The sequence below is a fragment of the Hyperolius riggenbachi genome, chromosome 4 (assembly GCF_040937935.1).
Source record: "Hyperolius riggenbachi isolate aHypRig1 chromosome 4, aHypRig1.pri, whole genome shotgun sequence".
Classification (NCBI taxonomy): Eukaryota; Metazoa; Chordata; class Amphibia; order Anura; family Hyperoliidae; genus Hyperolius; species Hyperolius riggenbachi.
In genome coordinates this window covers 292,030,329-292,055,329 of record NC_090649.1, presented here as the reverse complement: position 1 = coordinate 292,055,329, position 25,001 = coordinate 292,030,329, and the positions used below count along the sequence as shown (strand labels likewise).

General features: G+C 42.3%; 1 protein-coding gene across 6 annotated transcripts in view; it reads right to left on the bottom strand.

Moving 5' to 3' along the window:
- The window catches only part of NKAIN2 (sodium/potassium transporting ATPase interacting 2), a 1,108,222-nt gene extending 1,088,176 nt beyond the window's left edge, over window positions 1-20,046 (bottom strand). For all 6 annotated transcript variants that reach the window (XR_011019351.1, XR_011019353.1, XR_011019352.1 and 3 more), the window contains exon 1: window positions 19,686-20,046. Coding sequence is in view for 3 of the 6 variants with exons in the window: in XM_068231451.1 (XP_068087552.1) it covers window positions 19,686-19,739 (54 nt within the window). In the remaining 3 variants the exon portion in view is untranslated. The remainder of the gene's footprint in view (window positions 1-19,685) is intronic.
- Window positions 20,047-25,001: the final 4,955 nt, after the last annotated feature.

Sequence of the window (25,001 nt, the reverse complement as noted above, 5' to 3'; positions counted from 1 at the left end):
AAGATGTAATTACCGGCATCTGTGATACATTACCTTGTCCCGGCGATCTCATCTCCTCTCCACTTCCTGGTTAGTTTCAAAGAGTCCGTAGCCAACTAATCACCATGTGGGGACTGAAGCCGTATGGTGATTGGCTGGCTGCCAGCCTCATTCAAACTAACAAGTAGAGAGGAAAAGTGATTGTCCAGGAGCAGGTAGCGTATCATTTAACCCCTGCCGCCTGTCACACTGAACCCTCCCCTCTGCTCACACCCAAACAGCTCCACGCATGCTGGCTTACCCGGACTACACCCACACCGCTGCCTAACACTAACCCTCACGACTCTAAGCCCTCCCCGGAGTAGGAAAAATAGCGCGTACCGCAATATAAACTTTCTGGTGCACCATTAAAAAGCACGGTAAACATAATTTATTGTTTTGAAGTGCAACATTCTGGCGCAGTGATAGATAATTACCGGCAGTGCGCCCAGCGCCATAATTTCCCCACTGCACTTGAATAGCGGCCGTGCACCAGAATGTTGCACTTCAAAATGGTAAATTACGTTTACTGTGCTTTTCAATGGTGCACTAGAAAGTTTCTATTGCTGTATGTGCATTTTTTTTTCCTGCTCCGGAGACTAGAACCTCTGCTCACAAAACAAAAATTGATTTGTTACTCAGTTTTTGATATACTTGGGCAGCTTACTGTACAAATATCTGTGCCATTGCTATTTAATATTAAAATAAAAAGTACCGTACATTTATATCCGTAGAAGACACAGCCTTCCCCTGATCCACTTGATGGTGCATATGGCTTTTTGAAACACACTGTGGAACATGTGGGAGGGGCTAAACACTTTACTACACACAGATCAGGGAGTAGACTGGGCAGGAAGATGGTGAAACTCTAGTTAACTGCAGTACAAGCCACAAAGAGTTAATCAAGCCCATTAACAATATCATTTTTTGTGAAAGATCATATTTTTGATCATATTTTAAGATCATATTGCATGAAAACAGTGAAGCTGGTGGCCCAGATCGATCCTAAACGATTGCATTATTGATATGAATGATTGAATGATCCGCATAGCAGATTCTTTTCAATAAATATGATTGCAACTGGTTTCAATTTTGGGAAGAGTTTGGGTTCTTTAATGTTGTGAATCCATCAAATATGATATTTTCTTTCAATGTGGGTGATCTAACAAAAAATACAACAGTTTACTGAAAACAGCACTGATAATGGAAACCTTTAGCCAAAAGACTGCAAATCATAAATTTGAACAAAAAAAGTGTGGAGACCCCCACAATTCAATGACTCATTGTGCACCAGGAGCTCTGAACAGCTTCATTAAAATGAAAAGGGAAAGTTCATGCCTTTAACCACTAGGTGACCCATTGGCGTGACGCGGCACCAGCCCCAGGTCCACCTAACATTAATCGGCATAAAGTCCTGGGGCAAAGATTTGCAGGAGATTGAACGCACTGATGCGCGAGCATCTCGCTTGGATGACTGAGCTCCGCTCCGCCATCAGTCTTCCAGCGCCGCTAGGAGACTGTTAGATGGCAAAACCGCAGTCTGATAACACTGTACAGCGCTGTGTGACACGGCTGTCCCCCTGAGACACTCAGGAGTGATCCGCTGTCATAGGCTAATTGTGGGAGGGAGGGAAGGGGGAAAAAATAGTAAAAAAAAACAAAAACAGAAGAATTTATTTAAAAAATAAACAAAAAAAATGTGCACAAAAATAAATAAACATTGGGGGAGCAATCAGACCCCGCCAACAGAAAGCTCTGTTGGTGGGCAGAAAAGTTGGGGGGATCTCTTGTGTGCCTAGTTGTACAGCCCTGGAGCGAGTGGCCTATTTTGTAAAAAAATGGCCTGTGGTCCTGAAGTGGTTAAACATTTCACTATTTGTTGCCAGGCATTGTACTTCCTCAGCTTCAGATTACTAAATGAATGACACAGCTGTGCAGTGTGGTACTAGAACTATTTTTCTTTTTACACAGTAATGCAAAAACTGTTTTTTTTATGATAAAAAAAACAGCAAGTCATGCCTCAAGCCTTCAGAATCCTTTAACCCTCCATGCAGGTTGCATGGTGTAAAGTCAACAACTAACAATAATGGGGTTCTGCTCATAATATCATCTCACCTGGCTTAAAACATTAGGGGGTACCTTGCAAGGGAATGCAAAAATCCTCTTTCCATTTTTACAAAAATCTCACCGCAGGCTTATCCTCTTATCCTACCACGGTGCTCAGAAAAAAGTGGAATAATAACTGTAACGAGCGGCGGGGACACGACCACTGCCGTCCCCGCCGCTCAGCTCGGAACCCCGCGCGCTGGCTTGTCGCCGGCGCATAGCATCAGAGCTACGGCCAGCGGCGAGACTTTTACGGGTCTCGCAGGCGCGTCAGCTGACCAGCTGGTCGGCTGACGTCACAGGGAGCGCTCCTGATTGGCCGAGCTGGCGGGGGCGTGTTTGGGAGTCCCCTGCCAGCATAAAGACAGCAAGCTGCCATTAGCTCGCTGTCTGTTGTTGCGAACACATCGTGCTAGCCCTCAGACCTTAGACTAGTATCCGGGTGTTGAAATCAAGGACTTCACACCAGATTAGGAATTGTATATTGTATATTATTTGATTACCTGTGTATGATTCTGGCTACCCTCTGACCTTGCTACTGCTAATTGATTCTGTACCTCTGCCTATCTGTCTTAGTTGCTGAACCTTTGCCTGATATTCATTACTCTCTTGCCTGCCGATCTTGTACTGTCTCTGTCCGCCTGTTGCCGATTTTTGCCTGTCTGACCACTCTACTCACCAGTGAGCCCTAGCCACTGGTGAGGTGTGCTTTCTGTTGGTACCCACCAGCTTTTCTGGTGAGGTCTCATTAAACCAACCAGTTACTGTTGCACCAAGCACTTACACCTTGCATCCTTTTAGCTATTCTTGTATTATTGGTGATACTGCAGATTACCACATAATCAGGAATAGTGTCTGTATTATAGGTCATTTTGCAGATCACACATAATCAGACGTCTGAGTTGCAGCACCCGATCGTTGCAATAACACTGGGCTGATGGTGCTTTCTGATCATATCCTTGAAAAGGAGGAGGGGGGGTCAACTAACCACTCCTACCCAGGTAAATAGATTAAAATTATCCTTTCTAGCCCCTTACCTTTTTACGCAAAAGATTAAAAGTTTCAAAAACAATACCCACGCTGTAAAAAGAAAATGTATATAATTAAACATGTTTTAAAGTGTTTTATTAAAATCCCTGCCATAATACTTGCCTCAGCAAGGGTGTTTGAATCTGCCCTCAAGGCTTCCCATTGGTCCATTCCCTTTGCCAAAAATTCAAACAAGTCCTAAAAGGAAATTTCCATTGGTTCAGTTGAATGAACTAAAGGGTACCTTTGGTGGGGAATTGCACCATCTCAATGCTGAGGCAGCTCCTAGCATGGTTGATTAAGGTTTTAAGAAGGTACATACCAGTATGTTTTTCCTCTTAAACCCTTGATTGCTTCTTTTTTCCAAGCATCTCTGTTCATACCATGAAACAGTGCCAAAACCGATATGGCATCGAGAACCTATTTTATTTCATTTTAATCCTGGTTATTTACAAATACACAACTACTTTAAGCATTGCAAATATGCCACATGTTCCTGCCTCTTGTGAGACTGTAGGTATTGTGTTGGTTTAAAGTTATTTTAAGGAATTATGGAAATAAAGTCACGAGGGTCAGCACTATTTTTCTCCTTCATATTTATGTGTGGTTGCTTATTGTCTTGTGGTAAGCTCAAGATTAATATGAACCTGAAACATTAATACTATTACCATAGAATTACTTTAGATTGCTGTACAGGTAAGTTGTTATGAGCAACGAGAAGCCATGTTTTTCTTTTTTTTTTCTTTTTTTTTAGTATGTCGAGGGTGAATAGGCAGCACATAAATCAGGATGTTGATTTTTTCAGTGGAAACATATTTGACAAAATAGGTTTGCTATCATTATCCAGAGAACATTCAGAGAAAAATTGACCTCCACCCATTTGTCCAGGTTAACCGCTTCAATGCAAAATGGACACCGAGTAAATTTGGGCACTCAGTGATTTGGGGGCAGGGTGAGCCGAAAGATGGCTCACCCTGTTGGTGCTCAAATTCCTGGCGGCGTAAAATCTTATTCCCCTTCCAAGTCGTTGCAACTTGGAGGGAGGAGTAATTTGGGGTCTGGCGATTGCCAGAACCCCAAATTACCCTTGCGCAGTGTGCGCACTATAACATTAGTGCTCTAGAGGCATCCAGCTTAGGCGCTCGGTACAAAACCCCCTGCTTCACCAGACACTTTCTAGGCGCTAGTCGATACTGCCAATATTCTACTAAGGTTTCTATCTAAATCTTGCCCTACTGTAAACCCTATGTTTAACACAAGCCATTCCTTCTTGCCCTAATTTCCTAAATCTAGCTCTGCGGTAAATCCTACACAAAAGATGGCTCACTATGTTGCCACTCAAATTCCTGGTGACAAAAAATACTATTCCCCCTCCAAGTCGTAGCAACTTGAAGGGAGACGTAATTTGGGGTCTGGCGAGTGCCAGAACTCCGAAATACCCTTGCACAGGGTGCACACAATAGCATTAGTAGAGGCACAAAGCTGCTTCGCCAGACAGTTTCTAGCCACTAGTCAATACTGCCAATATTTTGCTAAGGTTTCTACTTAAATCTTGCCCTACTGTAAACCCTATGCCTAACACAAGCCATTCCTTCTTGCCTTCATTTCCAAAATCTAGCCCTGCTGTAAATTCTACGCCTAACACTACCACACCATTTTTGAGAAGAATGACTTTTTTTTCAGATGTTGGTCACAAATTACAGCATCCCTTTTCCATTTGCAGGCTTCTCCTTTATATTCAGCAGCCTCATTTCCACGTTCAGCCACCCTCTTGGGCAGAAGCTGTCCAGGACTCATGCCAGATTTTCCAGAAAACTGGCCCTGAGTGGCCTGATGCCAGTGAGAGGTCATTCTGATTACACGACGAGTATGTACACAAAGGCCAACCAACTAAACAACCAACTCGCTTGAATACTATGCACGCAAGCTAAATCACAAACTGTACAAACTGTCTGCAGTCCAGAACAACAAAGTTGTTCAAAAGACTTTACACACATTTCAACCTGCATGTTAATTGGGCAGGTTGATCCACCGGTTGGATCTGGCAGTCAACCTATTTTCGGTTGGTCGTCTGGTTGTCTACCAGCCATACCCATGCCCAACTATTTCCCAACTGACCAGGTTTAGAAAATAGTTTGGCAGATTGGTGGATGTGTATGATTATTTAATTGTATGTTAGCATCTCAGTTACTATTATTTCAAAATACATGTTTACATTAAATCCAACCATTTTACACACAAAGAACCATTCAGAAACAGCTTTTGCATGATTGTTAACTATGTCTGCTGACAGACTGAGATGGCTGCAGAGCAGTGCTAGCTAATACCACTGTGAAATCTTCCAACTCTTTGCTTCTGAACACCAACATGGAAGCTATCATGTAAGCAAAAAACAGGCAGCAGAAGTCAGATGGGAAAAAAACAGCAAAATATACATATGGTGGCAACAAAACATGTCTATTACTTTAAGATGCAGAGAGAGTCCGATTTTTTGAAGTCATGTATTGTGTAAAGGTTTTCATTGACGGTGGCAGCACGGTGGCATAGTGGTTAGCTCTCTCGCCTTGCAGCGCTGGGTCCCTGGTTCGAATCCCAGCCAGGGCACTATCTGCAAAGAGTTTGTATGTTCTCTCCGTGTCTGCATGGGTTTCCTCCGGGCAATCCGGTTTCCTCCCACATTCCAAAAACATACGGATAAGTTAATTGGCTCCCCCTAAAATTGGCCCTAGACTACAGTACTTACACTACATAATATAGACATATGGCAATGGTAGGGATTAGATTGTGAGCTCCTTTGAGGGACAGTTAGTGACAATATATATATATATACACTGTACAGCGCTGCGTAATATGTCGGCGCTATATAAATACTAAATAATAATAATAATAATAATAATAATAATAATTGACCTGAAAGTGCAACCACAAAATCTCAGTGTTATCTCCTAGTATCTAAAAAGAATGCTGTGTTTCTTGGCCTTGTGCAAGCCAAACTGAGGCATGGGACCACCCCATCAACTAAACTGTGAGGGGGCACAACCTTGTTCACATCCAGAACAGCTTAGTGCAGTGCTCACACCACCACAATTCGTATAAAAAAACATGGGGGAGAAAATATTGCTACCTTCCAGGCAAATGGTAGGGGAAAGGGATACCATGTTCAGTATCCTCTCCTTTTATTTGTATGAATAATCCATAGAAGACATTAGCTGTTAAAATTAGAGGAATCAGTTTTATTTTGTGTGCCCTGCAAACAACTTGCAACCCTTTGCCGTGGATGTCCTAGTTATTTCAGTAAATTAATTTGCTCAGCCAAAGTCTATATTAAATTTAAGATTAGAATAATACTGCAGCCTTTGTTATTCTGAAGAAGTTGTTTTGAACTTCACAGCCTTTGAGAAATCAACAAACAAATGTTCTTGAATTCCTTTATAAATTAGTTTCCGCGGTTTCCAAATTGCTTTCAAAGTCGGTCCCCTGGGCTCTCATTGGGAAACGTACCAACTTTATACTCTTAAGCACCCCTCTAGCCACTGATGTGTTCTGTAGATGAAAAATGTGCACTGCTACAGCTCTTTTGCCCAGAATAAGTTGAATTATTAACCCTGTCATGAAATGATGGATGGTCTTGATTTCTGGCCTTGGCACTGGCCAAAATCTTAAATGATTTCACATTTCCTTGGTTTCTGTGAGTCAGTGCACGTATATTACTGACTACTACCCATATAACTTTCTTTACAGTCTGTGTGCGTCATACATGTCCAATGTAAAATTTCACATGTTAGTTGTATGTTTCATTATAATGTTACCAAGCTGTATAAACCTGTGTTAAAGAGGCTCTCACTATTGTTCTAATGTACCTAAAGGGTTCCTTGACAGGAAAGTATTTAAGTGATCCAGGTTTTATTAAAAATTGTGTGGTTTAAAGAGGAACTGCAGTGAAAATGACATAATGAATAAAATTGCTTATTTTTTTTTACAATATTAATTTCCGCTCCCCCATTTATATTCTGAAATGCATCACTGGTGGTGACATTATTAGTTCTCGCAGGTGATCTGTACGGAATGTTTGTTACTGAGAGTTCTATGCACAGAGGGAAATAGTGTTTGCTTGGCAGTTGGAAAAAGTTGTTATTTCCCACAATGCAACAAGGTTCACAAACAGCAAACTGTCAGGAACCAGGTCATGACATCACATTATGGGAGGGGTTTCACCACAATAACAGCCATATAGACTCCCCTGATTATCTATTCGAGAAAAGGTAAAGATTTATTGTGGAAAAGGGGGTATCAGCTACAGATTGGAATAAAGTTCAAACCTTTTCTAAAGTTCTTCTTTAATTAGGGAAAAAAAATGAAAGCCTTGTCGTATCAGAATACAGCGAAGACAAGAATGCAGTGTACACAATCATGCAGTGAAACCATTTTCCTTTATAATTCCAGAATAACATTGTTTTTATAATAATATGCACAACGTCTCCTTCCCTTCCCTTTATCCAGGACATCAATAGTACAGAGCTGTAGTAAATTCATTTCTCCAAATCTACATTTCTCCATAATATTTTTAATTTGTTTTTAAATATCCAAACTTTATTAAGACAGGTTCAAACACCACGCTATCCAGCCTTTGCAAAAACTGTATTACCATAGCTTGAAAGTATTTTAATATTAACTGTAGCTGGGAAAGATGTGGGGAGATACAATGAGTCAACAGCTATTTTGTGATTATTGCCATTTATTTGAATGAGTCACACAAAGCTTATTATTACAGGTTGTGAATAAACTGCCATTTCCGCTAGATAAACTATATGTACACTTCTCCTAAGTGCGTAAGTTAGGGGTGAGACTTCTGCAATCAGTATCAGCTTCAACTCTATTATAAATAGTGGTAGGATTTAGCAGTTTGGGTTCCTGGGAGTAAGGATTTGGCATAGTGATGAGATGTCATCTGACAGTTCATTTGTTTTCTGGAGACCCGTCTTCTGTCTGGCTGCCAGGAGCCACCATAGAGGAGGCTTAAAGCCATGCCACCAGGGGTGCCTCTAGTCATTTTGTCACTCCAGGCGAGAAAACCTGTGGCACCCCCCCAAGCCCCTCCCCCCCCAGGAAAATAATCATAATGCAGCATCGTTTCACCAGAAAATAATCATAATGCGGCAGTGTTTCATCAGAAAATAATTGTAATTATCGTAATTCAGAATCGTAATTCAACAGAAAATAATCGTAATGTGGCAGTGTTTCACCAGAAAATACACTTATTGCAGCAGCATTTCACCAGAAATTAATCATAGGACAGCAGCGTTTCACCAGAAAATAATCGTAACGGGGCAGCGTTGTCAGAAAATAATCGTAATGTGGAAGCGTTTCACCAGAAAATACACGTAATCCAAACAGAGGGAAAGAGTAGAGAGGGAGAGGCAGCATAAGATGTAAGAGGGGGGTAGAGGAACAGAGAGGGGGAGGGATAGACAGCATAAGATGGAAGAGGGTGCAGAGAAACAGAGGGGAGAGGGAGAGACAGCATAAGATGGAAGAGAGTGCAGAGGAACAGAGAGGGGTAGAGACAGCATAAGATGGAAGAGGGGGCAGAGGAACAGAGAGGGGAGAGGGAGAGACAGCACAGCACTAAAGCACAGGTTTACAGCTTTACCAGCCTACAGCCTAACCAGCTTTCAAAGAAAACTCTAGTATCAAAAGAGCAGGGCACATTCTAACAGTTATAACAGTACTGGGAGTCTGCACACAGGACAGGAAGTGTTCTTAGCAGCCTGCCTGCATACCTTCTCTTCTGCCTGTGCATGCAGCTTATCATCTCTGGAGTAGTGATGGGTCATTCGCGAACGAGCTGGCTCTAAGAGCTGGCTCTTTGCTGCGAACGACAAGAGCCGGTTCTCAGTTTTGAAAGAGCCGATGCCTCAGCCGCCCCACAGAGCTCTGCTTTGCTCTGCAATAAAGGGCGCTGAGGCATGTTGGGAGATGTAGTCCTCCTCTTGCAGCTTGTAGGAGTGTATGGGGTGGAGCAGAGCAGTAGCAGGAGGGATTGCCCCAGTCAGAGAAGCAGTCTGGAATTGTCATGGAGACGGGGGCGGGGCTTTTACTCCAATTTTGAGTGGTGTTTAGTGATATTTAATGAAGAGCCGATTAAGAGCCGTAAGAGCCGACTCTTTAATGGGAGCCGATTCAGAAGAGCCGATTCCCTGAAAAGAGCCGGAATTCCCATCACTACTCTGGAGCAGAACCGTCCCTTCTCCCGGGCTGTGTTGCTGTCTTGTGCGGGGGCGGAGCTCCAACACAGACACATCACATTATTCTCTCTGTGACTGCATCTGTCCCCTGGCTGTCTCGCTCCAGTGTCTGTGTGCAGACAGTGACACAGGTGGGGGGTCAGACTGTCGGGGGCATAAGCTGGCTGGCCGCTGGCTCCTGGTTTGACTGGCGTGGGGCGGAGTTAATGGCTGGGCCACGCAAGGTAAACACTTTACCTGTGTGGCTACTGAGAAGAAGGGGCACGGCTTTAAAGAAGGAGCCTGGCAGAGAAGAGCAGTATTGATTGCTCTATTGGCTGGGGAGAAGTGGAGGTGGAGGCACTGCTGAGCACATGGTAGCGTGCCGAGCACCGGGGACTGAGTCGGGAGGTAATATAATATAAAAAAAATAAAAACATGGTCACGGTAGCAGCGGCGGGGGAATGCGCCTCACCACCTCATGGCGCCTCACCACCTCATGGCGCCTCAGGCAACCGCCTATACTTGCCTGGTGGGTGAGACGCCCCTGCATGCCACTGAAATACAACATTCATAAGCTGTGTGTTTGGGGGGCCCAGACACAGTAGCATAGCTAAGGAGCAATGGGACTGCAATAACAACAAAACATTTGTCAAGCGGTTTTCTCCCGTAGAACTCAGCGCTCATAAGCTTGTCCTAGATCAGTACATAGTGGTGCATACAGGGGAAAAAGTTGCAGTGCGATTTCTACATTGGAACCGCTCCTGCACTCTACACATAACAAATGATAGGGTCACCAAAATCTGCCAAGGAGAGCCAAAGTCAGGTAGTTGTAAGCAGTGAAGAGGAACAGCTTCTTAATGACTATCACTATGCAAGGTACTTACAGAGGTGATCATTACCAGCATAAGGCCAATAAAGAGCTATACAATCACCAAAATACTGCGCTGATATATAAGTGGGTATTTAAAACATCAGGTGGTGCACTGCTCTATACAAAACAGATCACATTATACAAAAACTAGCTACGCTCTAATGTCCCAGCATACAGTCCCTGCACAAGGCAGGTGAACAGCAATGCAAACTAGACAGTACTCCTCTTCTATCAGAAGGGCAAGGATAATCCACTTCAGTGAGAAACCACTGCCACAACCCAAGCAGTGGCCACCCACCGTTAATTTATGACCCTCAGTCAGATGGGTCTTCAGCGCTTATGGGGTCATCTGGCCTCCCCCTGCCATATAAAGAATACTTGTCCTCTGTTTCCAAGCTGCTGTTGCTAGTTCATATCACCTCAAAAAAAGACATACCAGAGCTCCCATAGCGTAAAATTGTAAAACCAGTTTAATTATAAAAAGATTGCACACTTATAAGGATAGCCGTGGTAGATCACACAGAGTTTTTATGGGCTCCACCCCAAACGTTGGCCGCCGGGACCAATAAAGAGCTAACACAGTGGTTGAAGAAGGGCCCCTCTGGTCTTTGGGCCCTGGGACGGTTTGCTATGCCACTTCTCAAACATTGAGAATGCTGTATTGAAGACAGCATTTGGCATAAACAAAGAAGAATATTTCAAATAATGTATTTCTTGCTGTTGTTGACAGATTATTAACAAAAATGTGTCCACTCTCTTTTTATTGGGTCTTCACTAAGTCATGAGTCATCGGTCTTGATATCTTTCTGCACCTAGAAAAGGAAGATAGCTGCTGGAAAGGCAGTGTTTACATTGAATTAAAATTGTTTAGACAGTTTCCAAGATTATTTGTATATCTTTTCCACGGTCTCAGGAATATAAGTTGTTTAATGCCTTAATAGTGGTCATGTGACCTATAGTTATACTTTTTAAATAATGTTATACTTTTTAAATAACGTGTACACAAATAGTACTGTCAGGTGTACTGGATAATATACCTGTGCACTCCTTCAGACTTCTACTGTGTGGTATAATGCCCTCCCTCCCCCCAGCTGCTGTACCAGTCCACCTGTGTGCATGTTGCTGGGCAGATGAAAGTAAAATAAACTCTCTTCCCAGATGGATAACACTATAAACCATTCTGCAGACCAGCTCATCCAGATGCTATGAAACAGATAGTTAGGATCAGGGAACATAACACTGTACTCATTTAGTAGATGTCAGGAAAATAATTGCACAATCTATTGAAAACAAAGATTTTAGTCAAACCAAACTGATAACTCCATGGACATTTTTCTGAAAAGAAAAATACACAAAAAAATAAACACCTTTCTACAACAACAAAACTTCACCACAAATCAGTTTTTGACAATCATAATTAACACTTCAGACACTCATCAAAATTGGATGCAAAACTGCAAAGAGCAAGCGGACAGGAGGCTGATAGAGTAAATTGACTTTTCTTTACAGTGGACTTTTTTTTTTTTTTTACAGTGGCCAGAGCCAATCGCTTGGTTAGGGGGTTGGGCTGCAGCTTAACCCTTTCGGGACCGGATGTCTCTGGTCCCTTTAGGACCAGAGTCTTCCTTTCCCTATTGTGTGCTGTGATTACTGTGATAGGCTCACAGTAATCACAAGGTCAGGAGCCAATGAAATTGGCTTCTGTCCGGGATGCGGAAGCTCTGCTGTCACTGAGGCAGCAGAGCGAGCAGGTGCAGCGAGGGAACAGCGGTGCAAATAGCAAGGACAGCGTGAGTGCTTGGCGGTGAATAGTTGGAATCTATGTCCTGTCAGAGCCACACAGTCACCAGCAAGACGTAGATTCCAAAAATGTCGGTCCGGAAATTATTAAAGGACAACTAAAATGAGAGTGATTTGGAAGGTGCAATATTGATTTCCTTTTGAACATTACCAGTTGCCTTGCGACCTGCTTATCATGTGGTTGCCGGCGTATACATGGGCACGTGTGTGACATCCCGCATGCGCCCACGTTACGCTGGCAACCACATGGGGCGTGTGTATGTGGATGGAGGACGGAACATGAAGCCACCGCCAGACACCGACAGGTAAAGTATACACGCACGGAGCATCAGGGAGCATATTTTACACTAGGGGGACAGTGCCAGGGGCTGTGAATCAGCAGATGCGGCGTCACAGGACAATTCTCAAGACATTTCCTGCTGAAATTGATTGGGTACGTGGCATTGTGGTGTTATCAGTATCTACAGGGGTGGGGAGTGGAACAGGCAAGTTTAAATATTATTCACGAAGCTGGCTGCATTGTACTGAATGTATTCCATCCTGATAGATTTTTGTAGAGAGCTGACATCTGTGGATAAAAACAATGCTGAAATAGCAGTGGCTCCTGATTCATCACCAGTGATAGAAGCTATGCAAACAATCAAGATTAGCTCATTTAAGCTATAGCTCTGCACATCCATGCAACCATCGCCTCAGTCACCAAGATCTATCACATGACAGAGCCCAGCTCTCTCATTCTTTGGCGTTTCACTTTAATAATATGAAATTAATAGGTATACTGCCTCTCCAATAAGATACTGTTTTGTATCTGGAAAACAAAAACAGCTCATTTATTCAAACAGCAAATAGCGATACATATTATGTAAATATGAATTGCAGATCATGATTTTGAACAGGTTCAATAACATGCTTAGAAATCAGCATGTTACGTTTCTGCTTTGACAGGGATAATACCATTGCAAAAAGAACGATTCAGCAGAGGTAGTAGCAAAGGGCATCTATATAGTATGTGTGTCTAAAGGTGGCCACACACCATACAATTTTTTTCAATATCTGTACAATTCAAGAATAGCAATCAATTTTTCTGATTGATTGTAACATTTTTGAAAAAATCTGACCAATGTACCACACACATGTTTAATTTTTCCCCAATTATGATAACAATGATTGGAAACTGAGAAAATGGCTTGGGTGTATATACTGTATTAATAAATTGACAATTTACCAAACACGATTTAAATTTTCATTAAAAAAATGATCAGAAAAATCAACCGTTCCTGATCAACTATTATCAAATACAAACGAGAAATCTGATTGGATTTCTAGCTTGAAAAAAAAAAAAAAAAAAGCTTTCAATTTTTGGGGGGAAAATTGATCTTATTTACCATATTGCTGTAAAAATAGATCATTTTTATTGTATGGTGTGTGGCCACCTTAAAGGGGAACTGAAGAGAGAGGTATATGGAGGCTGTCATGTTTATTTCCTTTTAGACCATACCAGTTGCCTGGCAACCCTGCTGATCCTCTGCCTCTAATACTATTAGCCATAGCCCCTGAACAAGCATGCAGCAGATCAGGTGTTTCAGTGGTTCAGACTTATAAGTCTGATCTGACAAGACGAGCTGCATGCTTGTTTCTGGTTTTAATCAGATATACTACTGCAGAGAAATAGACCAGCAGGGCTGCCAGGCAACTGGTATTGATTAAAAGGAAATAAACATGACAGCCTCCATATGACTCTCTCTTCAGTTCCCCTTTAAGGCCCATCTGGCACATGATCCATTGTACTTCTTTGGGTCTCTGTATGATCAGAATTCCCACGGCAAATACTCTCTTATAGAAAGGCCATTTGGTGTTTCTACTAATGTGAGGCAATGCGTTGTAACCAGCCAACTCACTGCGTGCTGCGTTTTGTTTGTGTGGTTGCGTTTCTGTCCTATTCAGTACAACTCAACTGGATTTCATAATTGTCTCAAAAATCACAGTCAAATGGACAGGAAAAAAGGATTGCGTTTTTCCTGTGAGTTTTGTGATTTGCATTGAAAACTGACACTTAGTGACATCGCAATCTCTAATGTCTGCAACTGCAATTACTAAAGGTGGGTACACACGTCAGATAAAAATCTTTGGAAAATGAAAGATCACAGACCAATTTTACCCCCTTTCATGTAGTATGAGAGCAATACTCTACACAGTCTATTCTATGGAGCTGAACTCCCCATCAGATAAAAATCTTTGCAAGATGTTGCACACAAAGACCGCTGTACACATGCAACAGATCAGTATCTGCAAAAGATCTGTTCCTGCAAAAGATCCATTCCTGCAAAACGCATTCATAGTCTATGATATCTGCAGATCTCATACACACCTTGTTTAACGGACAATTATCTGTAGATCAGATCCACCAGGTTGGATCTTCAGATCGGCAGATAATTGTCTGATCTGCAGATGAATGTCCATTAAAAGAATAGACTGTGTAGAGTATGGCTCTCATACTACATGAAAGGGGGTAAAATTGGTCTGTGATCTTTAATTTTCCAAAGACTTTTATCTGACGTGCGTACCTTAAGGCTGGAGTACTAAACAGAATACTGGAGAACGTAAGTTATCTAGCAAACTTTGCCCTCCTTTTTTTTTAATATCCAAGCAGACTTACTAAAAATAGATTCTTGCTGAGCATACATGAATAAGTCTTCACTTTTACATCTCCCTTTCCACGGTCCTCACTATACTCTGATATGACCCAGGTGTCGAATGTTTATCTCAGTCACCTATGTTCCACACTATTTTTCAGTCTCACAGTCCTTACACACTTGTGCACACAGCATTGCTATGCCATCACAAGGCAACGGTGCCAAAACGTTGCACCATGTGTTAGATGTGTGGTGGGATCATACAGTGAAGCATGCAGTACAGTGAAAGCATGCTTCACTGCCATTGTAAAAGCACAACATGATGTGTGTTAGGCTTGGCTCACATAGAAATCTGCACATTTCTTGTCCAGTACTGCTCTATCCTGACAGATTTGAATCATTAGTTTTACTGGACTGGACATGTACAGATTTATGTGTGAACACACCCATAGAAACACATATAAAACTGACAAGCCAGGACTGGAAAAGTACAGATGTATGTGTGAACACAGCCATAGAAACACAAAGAAAACTGTCAACAACTGACAGGACAGGACAGCTTTTCATGTGTGAACCCAGCCTTACCCCGATGCAATCTGCCACACCTAATGTGACTGTACCATAGAACTAACATGGCATCATGTAGCGATGATATTGTCGATTGCAATAAAAAAGCAATGGATTCAGTGTGACCGTCATTCAGTCTCAATCCATATCTGTTCTGCCAAGCAAAATCATATTTATTATTGATAATTTTAACCATATTCCACATTTACATTAAAGGGGAGATGTTCAGAGCCGGGACAAGGTCTTCCTGCACCCAAGGCTGAGAAACAAAAGTGCACCCTTTCACCACTCCCATCCTTGCTCCAAAAACGCATATTTGTCCAGTGATTTTTCTGCGTTAAATTATGGAAATATCACCTGCGGAAAAAGGTAGCGCTAAGTGCTACCATTTTGCGCTTTTAAGTGTGAATGGCTGACTTAGGATCCCATCCATTCTGTAACTACGCCTGTCCAGCATTTTTGTCTTACTGGACCATAGCTTAACAAGACATGATTGCGCTATGGTAACATTATAGGTCACTTTGGTCATTAGGCACTACTATTGCAAAAATGTTTACAAACTGCTTTTGTGCAAATCCACAAGACATATATAATCTATATGTACACATTCATGTAACCTTTATTACCAACATGCACAGAGGTATATAACCCGTGGGTGCTTATAACTTGTAGTAGTGAGCAAAACATTCTCCTAAATAGCTTATTAGATTTACTCAGGAGGAAAAATTGGGGATTTACTAATTAACACTTTTAAGCAGTTGATCCATTTAATCAGTGGCTGTGGTAATTACTCAGGGATTTACTAGTTTTAACTTCCACTAAGGGCTCGTTCCCACTGTTGCGACGCGATTTCGTCCGCATTCCGACGCTTGTAAAAACGCATGCGGATGCGTTTCCGCATGCGTTTATACCCGCAATTTCGCATGCGATTTCGCATGGCAGGGTGCCATGCGAAATTAACCATGACACTGCCAGGGCTAAATAAAATTGAAAAAGGTGCGAAATCGCACGCGAAATCGCGGGTAAAAATGCATGTAACAAACGCATGCGTTTTTACTATTAAATACATTAGCGGCGATTCTCACGGATTCCCGACGCAGGCGAAATCGTTGGCTCTTTTGTGCGTTTTTTTACCGCTGAAAAAAACGCACCTCAACAACGCTACAGTGGAAACAGGCCCATCCACTTGCATTACATGTGCGGATCTGCATGCGTTGGACGCATGCAGATTCGCGATAGTGGGAACGAGCCCTTACTGGGTGAAGCTAATTAGCCTGTTAGGAGAACCTTTCACTTTGCCTTTGTCCTGAACTCTAATGCTGGATACACACCATGCGTTTCCGCGTTCGATGCGTCCGTCGATACGCATTGAGTCGATTATTTCCGACATGTCCGATTCAAGCTTCGATGGATCGTTAGGTCGATTTGCCATACTTTACATGGCAATCGACCTAAAAATCATCGAAATGCGTTCAGAAATGCTCGGAAATAATCGAATCGACGCGAATCGACGGACGCATTCGACGCGGAAACGCATGGTGTGTATCCAGCATTACAGACTCTCAGATCAGGGAAACATAGTCACTGAATTGATACTTCAGTCAAATAACTGTTTTACACAAGAATATCCTAATTATATAAGTTACAACAGTACATTATTGAGCAATACATTCTGTCACGAAAACACCAAATATGAATTGGCAAAATCGCAAAAACATGTTAAAGTAAATACATTATATATGTAATCTCCAACAAAGCCACATATTAAGCAATAGCACCGGACTATCAACATTTATGGCAGTTATTAAAACATCGATACATTATAATTCACAAATATTTTTAGATTCCTTTTAACATTTGACATTAAGCCCCTTTTGCTTCTTACGTTCAGGAGAGATGAATGAATTGTAACTTTTGGTGCGCTGGCTGTGCTGAATACTTGTATATTTGCTGCCAACTAGTGTTCCTTTTTAGTAATGTACAAAGTTTGGAGACATAACATTTTACTATTAGCAGCATTATTGCAGTTTTGTAATTTGTGAGTGTAATTTGAAAACGCTGAAACTAGTAGTGGAGAAAACTGTTTTGTCTTTCCTATTTTACATCAGAGAATATGAAGCTATAGTAATCACATCAAAGTGTATATGAGCATTGCAACACATAGACACTAGCATGTGGCCTATGCCATATTCCTAATTCACACTGCTCATAGAACTACATCCAAACACACTGCTTTACTTCTTAGGACCATCATTCAATTCACGACCATCGGGCTATAAAAAACACAAAGTATTGACTACTTCTGGCCAATAAAAATACTCTATTAAAGCTGTGGGAGTGCAAGACTGCTCACAAAAGGACACTGGCACACTTCCCAGTGTGATTCTGCTCAGTGCAACTCTGCTTCTTAGACTGTAAATAAATTAATCTTGCCAATTAAACAAAACCTATCGTGATAAGGACATAGAAAAAGGCCAAAAGAGAAAAATAATTAACTAGAAACACAGCCATTGTTTCTCAAACTTGTCCTCGTCACTCCCCAACAGTGCATGTTCTGCAGGCAACCTCAACTATACACAGATGGGGTAATTAGTGTCTCAGTTAGGTGGATTCCATGTAGCTGAGACCTAATTACCCCACCTGTGCATAAGTGAGGTTTGATATAGGTAGAAAAAAAACGTTTTGTAAAAAATAATGCCTTTTAAAGGTGAGGTTTGAGAAACACTGCAGTAAGGTCATATTGCTATATCTATAGTAATAGTAAAATAGTACCAGACAAACAAATAATCCCTAGACTCACACATTAAAAAAAGTTCCAGATATTTGCTGCACAGGTATAACAATCAGGAATAGGAATACCAATTTAACAAGAAATGGGGCAAGAAAACAGAGCAAAAGTGGGGCAGCTGCTAAGTAAGACTGACCAATCAGGTTTCAGCTGGAACAGAGCTTGCAATTGGTTATTTTGGACAAGTGATTCCCTTTTGCTCCAATCCTCTTTGTACTTGTCCTGACAAATCTACCTCTCAACAGCCTTTGCCCACAGCAACGAAGCATGTTTGCTGACTTCTCTTGACAACAGATCCACGTTATCTGCTCCTTTGTGCATCAACCAATCAATTCCATTATCTAGAAAACTGAGCACAATAAGTTACAGTCTATATGCCAATCAGTCTAGCTGACTCATGGGAGTGTAAATCTGGATCAGAGTGCTGTAGCATGTTAGTCAGATTGGTGTGTCATTCTTGGTACAAATGCCATCACCTAGCAGGCCCTTCATGTCCCTTTATTCCATTTCTGTATCAGCTACAACAGCAGTGACATTTCACATAATCAAGCTTGTACAGGCATTCAGCATTGAGCTTCTACATTCACAGCCCAGTAGCCAAGTTTATAGTTCATCAGTTTCACCCACAGTAATCCCTTTTGCTTTTGACATTGATTTTCAGCAGGCTTTGTTTATATGCATCTATGCAATTAAAATCTGACATCATATTAATGCCACTTGACCTCAGTGTTTTCTCATGCATGCTGCTATTATATGCTCCTTAGTTTCCAAATAATGCTCAATTATTTCATGGCACTGTATATCAACAGCAGTGGACACCAGTTATTAATACAACAGTCTTGCCAATCTATAGTACCTGTGTGCTTATCAAGCATCTACTGAGGGAAAAGAAAAACATTTGTGCTTGGATTGACCCCTTTAAAGCTGACACCATTTCCATTCACCGAGCCGTGTAATTCATGAAACGCCAGTAGTACGCTTCAGACAATCCATAAAGTATCAGGTAAGTGTGCAGCATTAACAGGTCACTCGCATTGATACAGGATGTGTGACATGCCCATCTCTGATATTTCACTTTTATCCTAAGAGATTGTATCAGGCAAGTGAGGTCGTTGGTCTGTCTGGGAGATTAACTGTTTCTTCTCTGCTACTCTATATCAGTTAGGCAGGGATCACATTTAGGGGAAACGCATGCATCTTGCCGTGATGCGAAAAAGCACACAATGCGTTCCTATGGACATTTGTGGTCAAGTGCTACAATGTGCGTTTTTCCACGTGCGGGAAAAAAAAGATGCCTTTTTTCGCACGCTGCATGCGATTCCTATTACAGTCAGCTGCTGCAAGCTGACATTTACGGAAAACCCAAACAATCGTACGCCAAAAACTGCGTCCGTTTTTCGCGGGTTCAAGTGTGATCCTTGCCTGAAGGTCCTACTATCCTACATCCCTTTGGAATGCTATATTTAATGATCAGCAACAAATAAAAGTCTTGCCAGCAACATCCCAAAATACAAGTTAATGCACAGAGCAAGAGAAAGCACAAATCAGACCAGCACAAAAGCAGCAATAACTATCCTCCTGCCAGAAACACAGCCAATGCCTTCTGACACAGCAGTCATCAGTAAGGATACCCTTGGGTCACTTACCAGTTGCATCCCACAGATAAACATTAGTGTGCACCTGCCACTGCAAAAACCCATGGTTTCCAAAAGCCTGCTGTTTGAAGATTCCTTCTCAATTGTCTCCCGGCGAAGTCAAACAGCAGAAGGAAAGGTTTGATTCCTGCCTGGATTTTGCTGGTCTCAGTGGTGACTCTGTTATCCGGCAAAGGGAAAGGTGCGGCATTAGGACCTAGGAGTTCACCTGCAGCCTCGGCATACCGTTAGTGGTATCAGAAGAATCAGTCAGGGGTTTTGGAGTCGCACACAAGAGGCTGATCTCCGCACACGCTCAAGGATCACATATCCCACGGCTGCAGGCAGCTCATAGAAGCAGCCTGGCAACATCTCAGAGCCTGCATGCTGTAAGCAGTGTAAGCGCTCTTGAGCATGTATCACATACAGCAGAGGAGGGATGCTCTCATCCACACAAGGGGAAGAAGGAGGAGGAGGTGTAAGAAGAAGGAGAGGAGGAGGGGTGCTGTGGGGGGGAATCCTTTCTCAGTTTTCTTCACCACCTTTTTCTCCTCGTCTTCCTTGTGTAGTCATCTGATAGACAGTTCATGCTGTATTATTTAGGCATGCTGCTATTAGGACCCATGGGGAAGCAAAAAGTCTTTGCTGTTATCCAATTACTTGCCAGAAAGTCTGGTAGGAATGCCTCCTAGATGATGAAGTTAAAATAAAACTTTCTGTCAAACTTACTTCTTAAACACATTTTTAAGCATTTGATACTTCAAAGCCAGATTGCCTTAAAAGAAAACTTCAGTAGAATAAAGTTGTGGCTGAATTTATAAGTTAGGTGCAAGCTGACCTAAGGCTCCTGTACTATTCACATCGCCTCGCGATACCATCATAATGCAACAGCGCTGTAAAGTCACACTGTGTGCTAGACAGGGTATACAGTAAAGCATGCAGTACAATGTATGCTTCACTGCCACTGTAAACACTCATTTTACCCGTTAAATGCACAACATGCTGTGCGTTACTCCGTCGGAACCCGCCACACTACACCCTTTGTGGAAAATGCTATAGGAATATCATTGCATCATGCTGCGATGCAAAGACATTGGCCTCAATTCACTAAGATCATGCTGGAGATAATAAGGCAAGAGAAAACTTACCTCCACATAAGAGAGAGTTATCTTATCTCTTCATTCCTTAAGTTACCTCCTCTGTAGTTAAGTTACCTCCTCTGTAGTTATTTTACCTCCTCTGTAGTTAATTTACCTCCTCTGTAGTTATTTTCACATGCATTTAATAAACAGCCTGTCTTTAACTCTGGAGTTATTTTAAGGATTGAAGAGTTAACTTAAAGACAGAAGAGTTAACTTTAGGTTTGCCTGAGGTAAAATGTTTCCTGAATACTACATGCCTTATCACCATGGTAACAACTCTAGAAGAGTTATTAAAGACAGGAGATAAGCTTAGTGAATTGAGGCCATTGGCCTCAATTCACTAAGATCATGCTAGAGATAATAAGGCAAGAGAAAACTTACCTCCACACGTGAGAGAGTTATCTTACCTCTTCATTCCTTAAGTTACCTCTCCTGTAGTTAATTTACCTCCTCTGTAGTTAATTTACCTCCTCTGTAGTTAATTTACCTCCTCTGTAGTTATTTTCACATGCAGCTAATTAACAGCTTGTCTTTAATTCTGGAGTTATTTTAAGGATTGGAGAGTTAATTTAAAGACAGAGAGTTAACTTTAGGCTTGCCTGAGGTAAAATGTTTCCTGAATACTACATGCCTTATCACCATGGTAACAACTCTAGAAGAGTTATTAAAGACAGGAGATAAGTTTAGTGAATTGAGGCCATTGTCTGTTGCGACGGAATGCAATGGACACAGTGTGATAAGGCACTAAGCGTTTTAGCCTTTCCTAAGTGTGTACATTGCTAATACTAAAGCCAGCTGCAAGATCAGGGTATACATTTTGCCAGGGAGCCAGTGAATTTGGGCACTTGCTCAGTCTGATAGAATATCAGTAAATTGTGGTTATCAATATCCTACTATTAACTTAGCGACAGTACTATCATTGGGGGTTTTGGTGCTTCTCATGCTTTATTATTATTTAGTATATATATAGCGCCAACATCTTCCGTAGTGCTGTACAGAGTATATTGTCTTGTCACTTAACTGTCCCTCAGAGGAGCTCACAATCTAATTCCTACCATAGTCATATGTCTGTGTGTGTATCCTGTAGTGCAGGGGTCAGGAACCTTATTGGCTGAGAGAGCCATAAACGCCACATATTTTAAAATGTAATTATGTGAGAGCCATACAAAATGTTTCAAACTGGCACAGTGCGCATGCGCAGCAGAGGGCTCATGTCCCTGTTGCCATGGTGATGTGTATACAGTTGATCCACCGGGCAGCGGAAGTGTCAGACATGTCTTCAGCTTCTCTTGGGTTTCAGTAACATCAGCAATTTCCCCGAGAGCCAGACAGGAGAAATACTGACTAACAGCTTGTACAATTAGCTAGCTGACTTGGGGGTTGATTCACTTTATAGGACGAGATCCCCACACTTTGGCCCAATAGGCTGCCTGTCAAGTAACAGGCAGCCTATTGGGCCAATCAAAGTGCAGGGATCTCATCCTACAAAGCCACTGGATCTGACAGGCAAGGTCAGGTTTTGGCGCCTAAAGGTCAGGTTTTGGCGCCTAAACTGCCATTCATTTTGCCGCCTTTTTAAGATTTCAAGAAACTGCGACTGGGGCAAGATACCCGCTTGCCGCCCCCCCTCCCCCTCTAGATCCGTCCCTGCTGGGTGGGACAATTAGAGCGGCTGTTAGTTTTGGGGGGAGTGTAAGTTAGTGGTGCATGCTACAGCAGTAGTGTGCCTAATTTGCTCTCAGACAAATAAGTATGGGTTGATTCACTAAGCTACACTGCTCAAGCTCCGCAGCTTAGGTGCTTGAGCAGTGTAGCTTAGTGAATCAACGCATACTGATTTGTCTGAGAGCAAATTAGGCACACTACTGCTGTACCATGCACCACTAACTTACACTCCCCCCAAAACTAACAGCTGCTCTAATTGTCCCTCTGTACTGTCTGCTGGAAACCCGCCCAGTGGGAGGTGATGACGGACCCGTCGTTGCCTTTAGTACGGCGTGTGTACGAGCCTTAACTCTAGCCTCTAACCTTAATCCTCACTTTTTATAGCACAATTCATCAGGAGGAACTTTAGATAGATAGCAGTAGGGAAAATAAATAAATAAAAAAAGCTATAGCAAAGTGAGATGTTAAAAAATAGAAGACAGATCGACATATATATAAATATAAAGTTGAAGAGAAATCGAGAGCCCAATATGGTGTAGTATGTCAAAATTGATTGGATAAATGAAACAGTGAGATGGTAATACTCACAAACACGGGTTACCACCTAGGTAACCACTCATAAGTAGGGCTAGAAGAGGTAAAAAGCACAGGGACACCGGGAGCCCAATATCGTGTATTATCGTCGTGTGAGTTAAGTAGCTAAGAGATAACAATTATACTCACAATTCTGGGTTGCTATTTAGGCAACCACCATCCAAACATGTGGAGAAGTACCGTCTCCACTCGGCCTTGCTTGGTCGCTGCTCCCAAAAAACTACTATAAAGAATTACAGTAGATGTATCCCCACGTAGTGGGGTATTAAGGTATCAGAACACTGTAGGAGGCGCCCTCGTATCTTGTTATAACATACAATCAATAAATTAATAAGCGTAGTGTATCTCACCTGTTGTGAAGGTACGTACACACGTGAGTCATAAAATTGGATTTATTATAGCACAAAGGACTGGACAACGCGTTTCGCGACCACAAGTCGCTTCCTCAGGTCAAATATAGTGCTTTCAAGATTACATCAGGACAGTCAGTAGCTCACTTCTGTGCCTGGTGACCCCTGTGATAGTGTGATCAGCAGCAAGATCACACTATCACAGGGGTCACCAGGCACAGAAGTGAGCTACTGACTGTCCTGATGTAATCTTGAAAGCACTATATTTGACCTGAGGAAGCGACTTGTGGTCGCGAAACGCGTTGTCCAGTCCTTTGTGCTATAATAAATCCAATTTTATGACTCACGTGTGTACGTACCTTCACAACAGGTGAGATACACTACGCTTATTAATTTATTGATTGTATGTTATAACAAGATACGAGGGCGCCTCCTACAGTGTTCTGAAACCACTCATAAGGCAGGTGAGGAGATTAGACCTGTCCTCACTCAGGATTAAGAAGTCGCTCTCTGTAGATAGGTAGAAAGGGGGTAGATCACCCCTCCACCTGGGGTGGACTCAAATATAATGGTAGGTGAACAGAGGCGCCAGAAGGATAAAAGTACATAAAATTTTTAAAAAATTGCTGGGAGGAAGTGGTGGACTCGCCTCCGTTAAAGCAGACACCAAGGACTGTAAATGTATAGATATGCACATTTATTGAAAATACCCCAAAGATGCTTTTTAACGCATTTCACGGGCACAGTCCACTTCTTCAGGCAATAAGCAGGGGATAAACAACAGCAATTCAGTTATAGCAAGCAGAGCACCTCTGTGATATATTGTAGTATATATATTGTCAGCTATATATATATCTCGGATAAATATTATCAGATCTAGTCCCGCATGGCGTCACCCTATGTAGATCAAAGTCCTACAACTATGACCATTTCCGCAGACATGCTGTCCCATATAATTATGCAATTAAGCTGGCATGCTTGCAATGGGGCAGAGCTGCAGCACAAGGGCTGGCACTGGGCCCACCACCTCCCCTTATGCCAAGTTGCCTCCTTGCTCCTAGTGCAAGGGAGATACAGACCCTGCAGGTACCACTGCTGCACCACTCATCCAAAAGTTGGACTGGAAAAGGTAAACCTGTTCGAGATGTTGCTGATTGAAATTTAAATTTACTATGTTTACTTCTTCTAACCACTGCCAGGGCATATATTTCAGACTGCACACTCCTGTTGCTCTCACCACCGCTGCTCTCAACTCAGCTGTCTTCTGACAGTTAAGCTCCGTCCGCCAGTCAGGAGTCAATTTCATAGTATGATCACTGTGAGCCGTTCACTGGTCCTTAAAGAGAAACTCCGACCAAGAATTTAACTTTATCCCAATCAGTAGCTGATACCCCCTTTTACATGAGAAATATAATGATTTTCACAAACAGACCATCAGGGGGCGCTGTATGACTGATATTGTGCTGAAACCCCTCCCACAAGAGGCTCTGGTACCGTACGGTACTCTGGGCAAACTGCCACAATGTAACAATGTTCACAGACAGGAAATGGCTGTTTACAGCTGTCTGCAAGGCCAG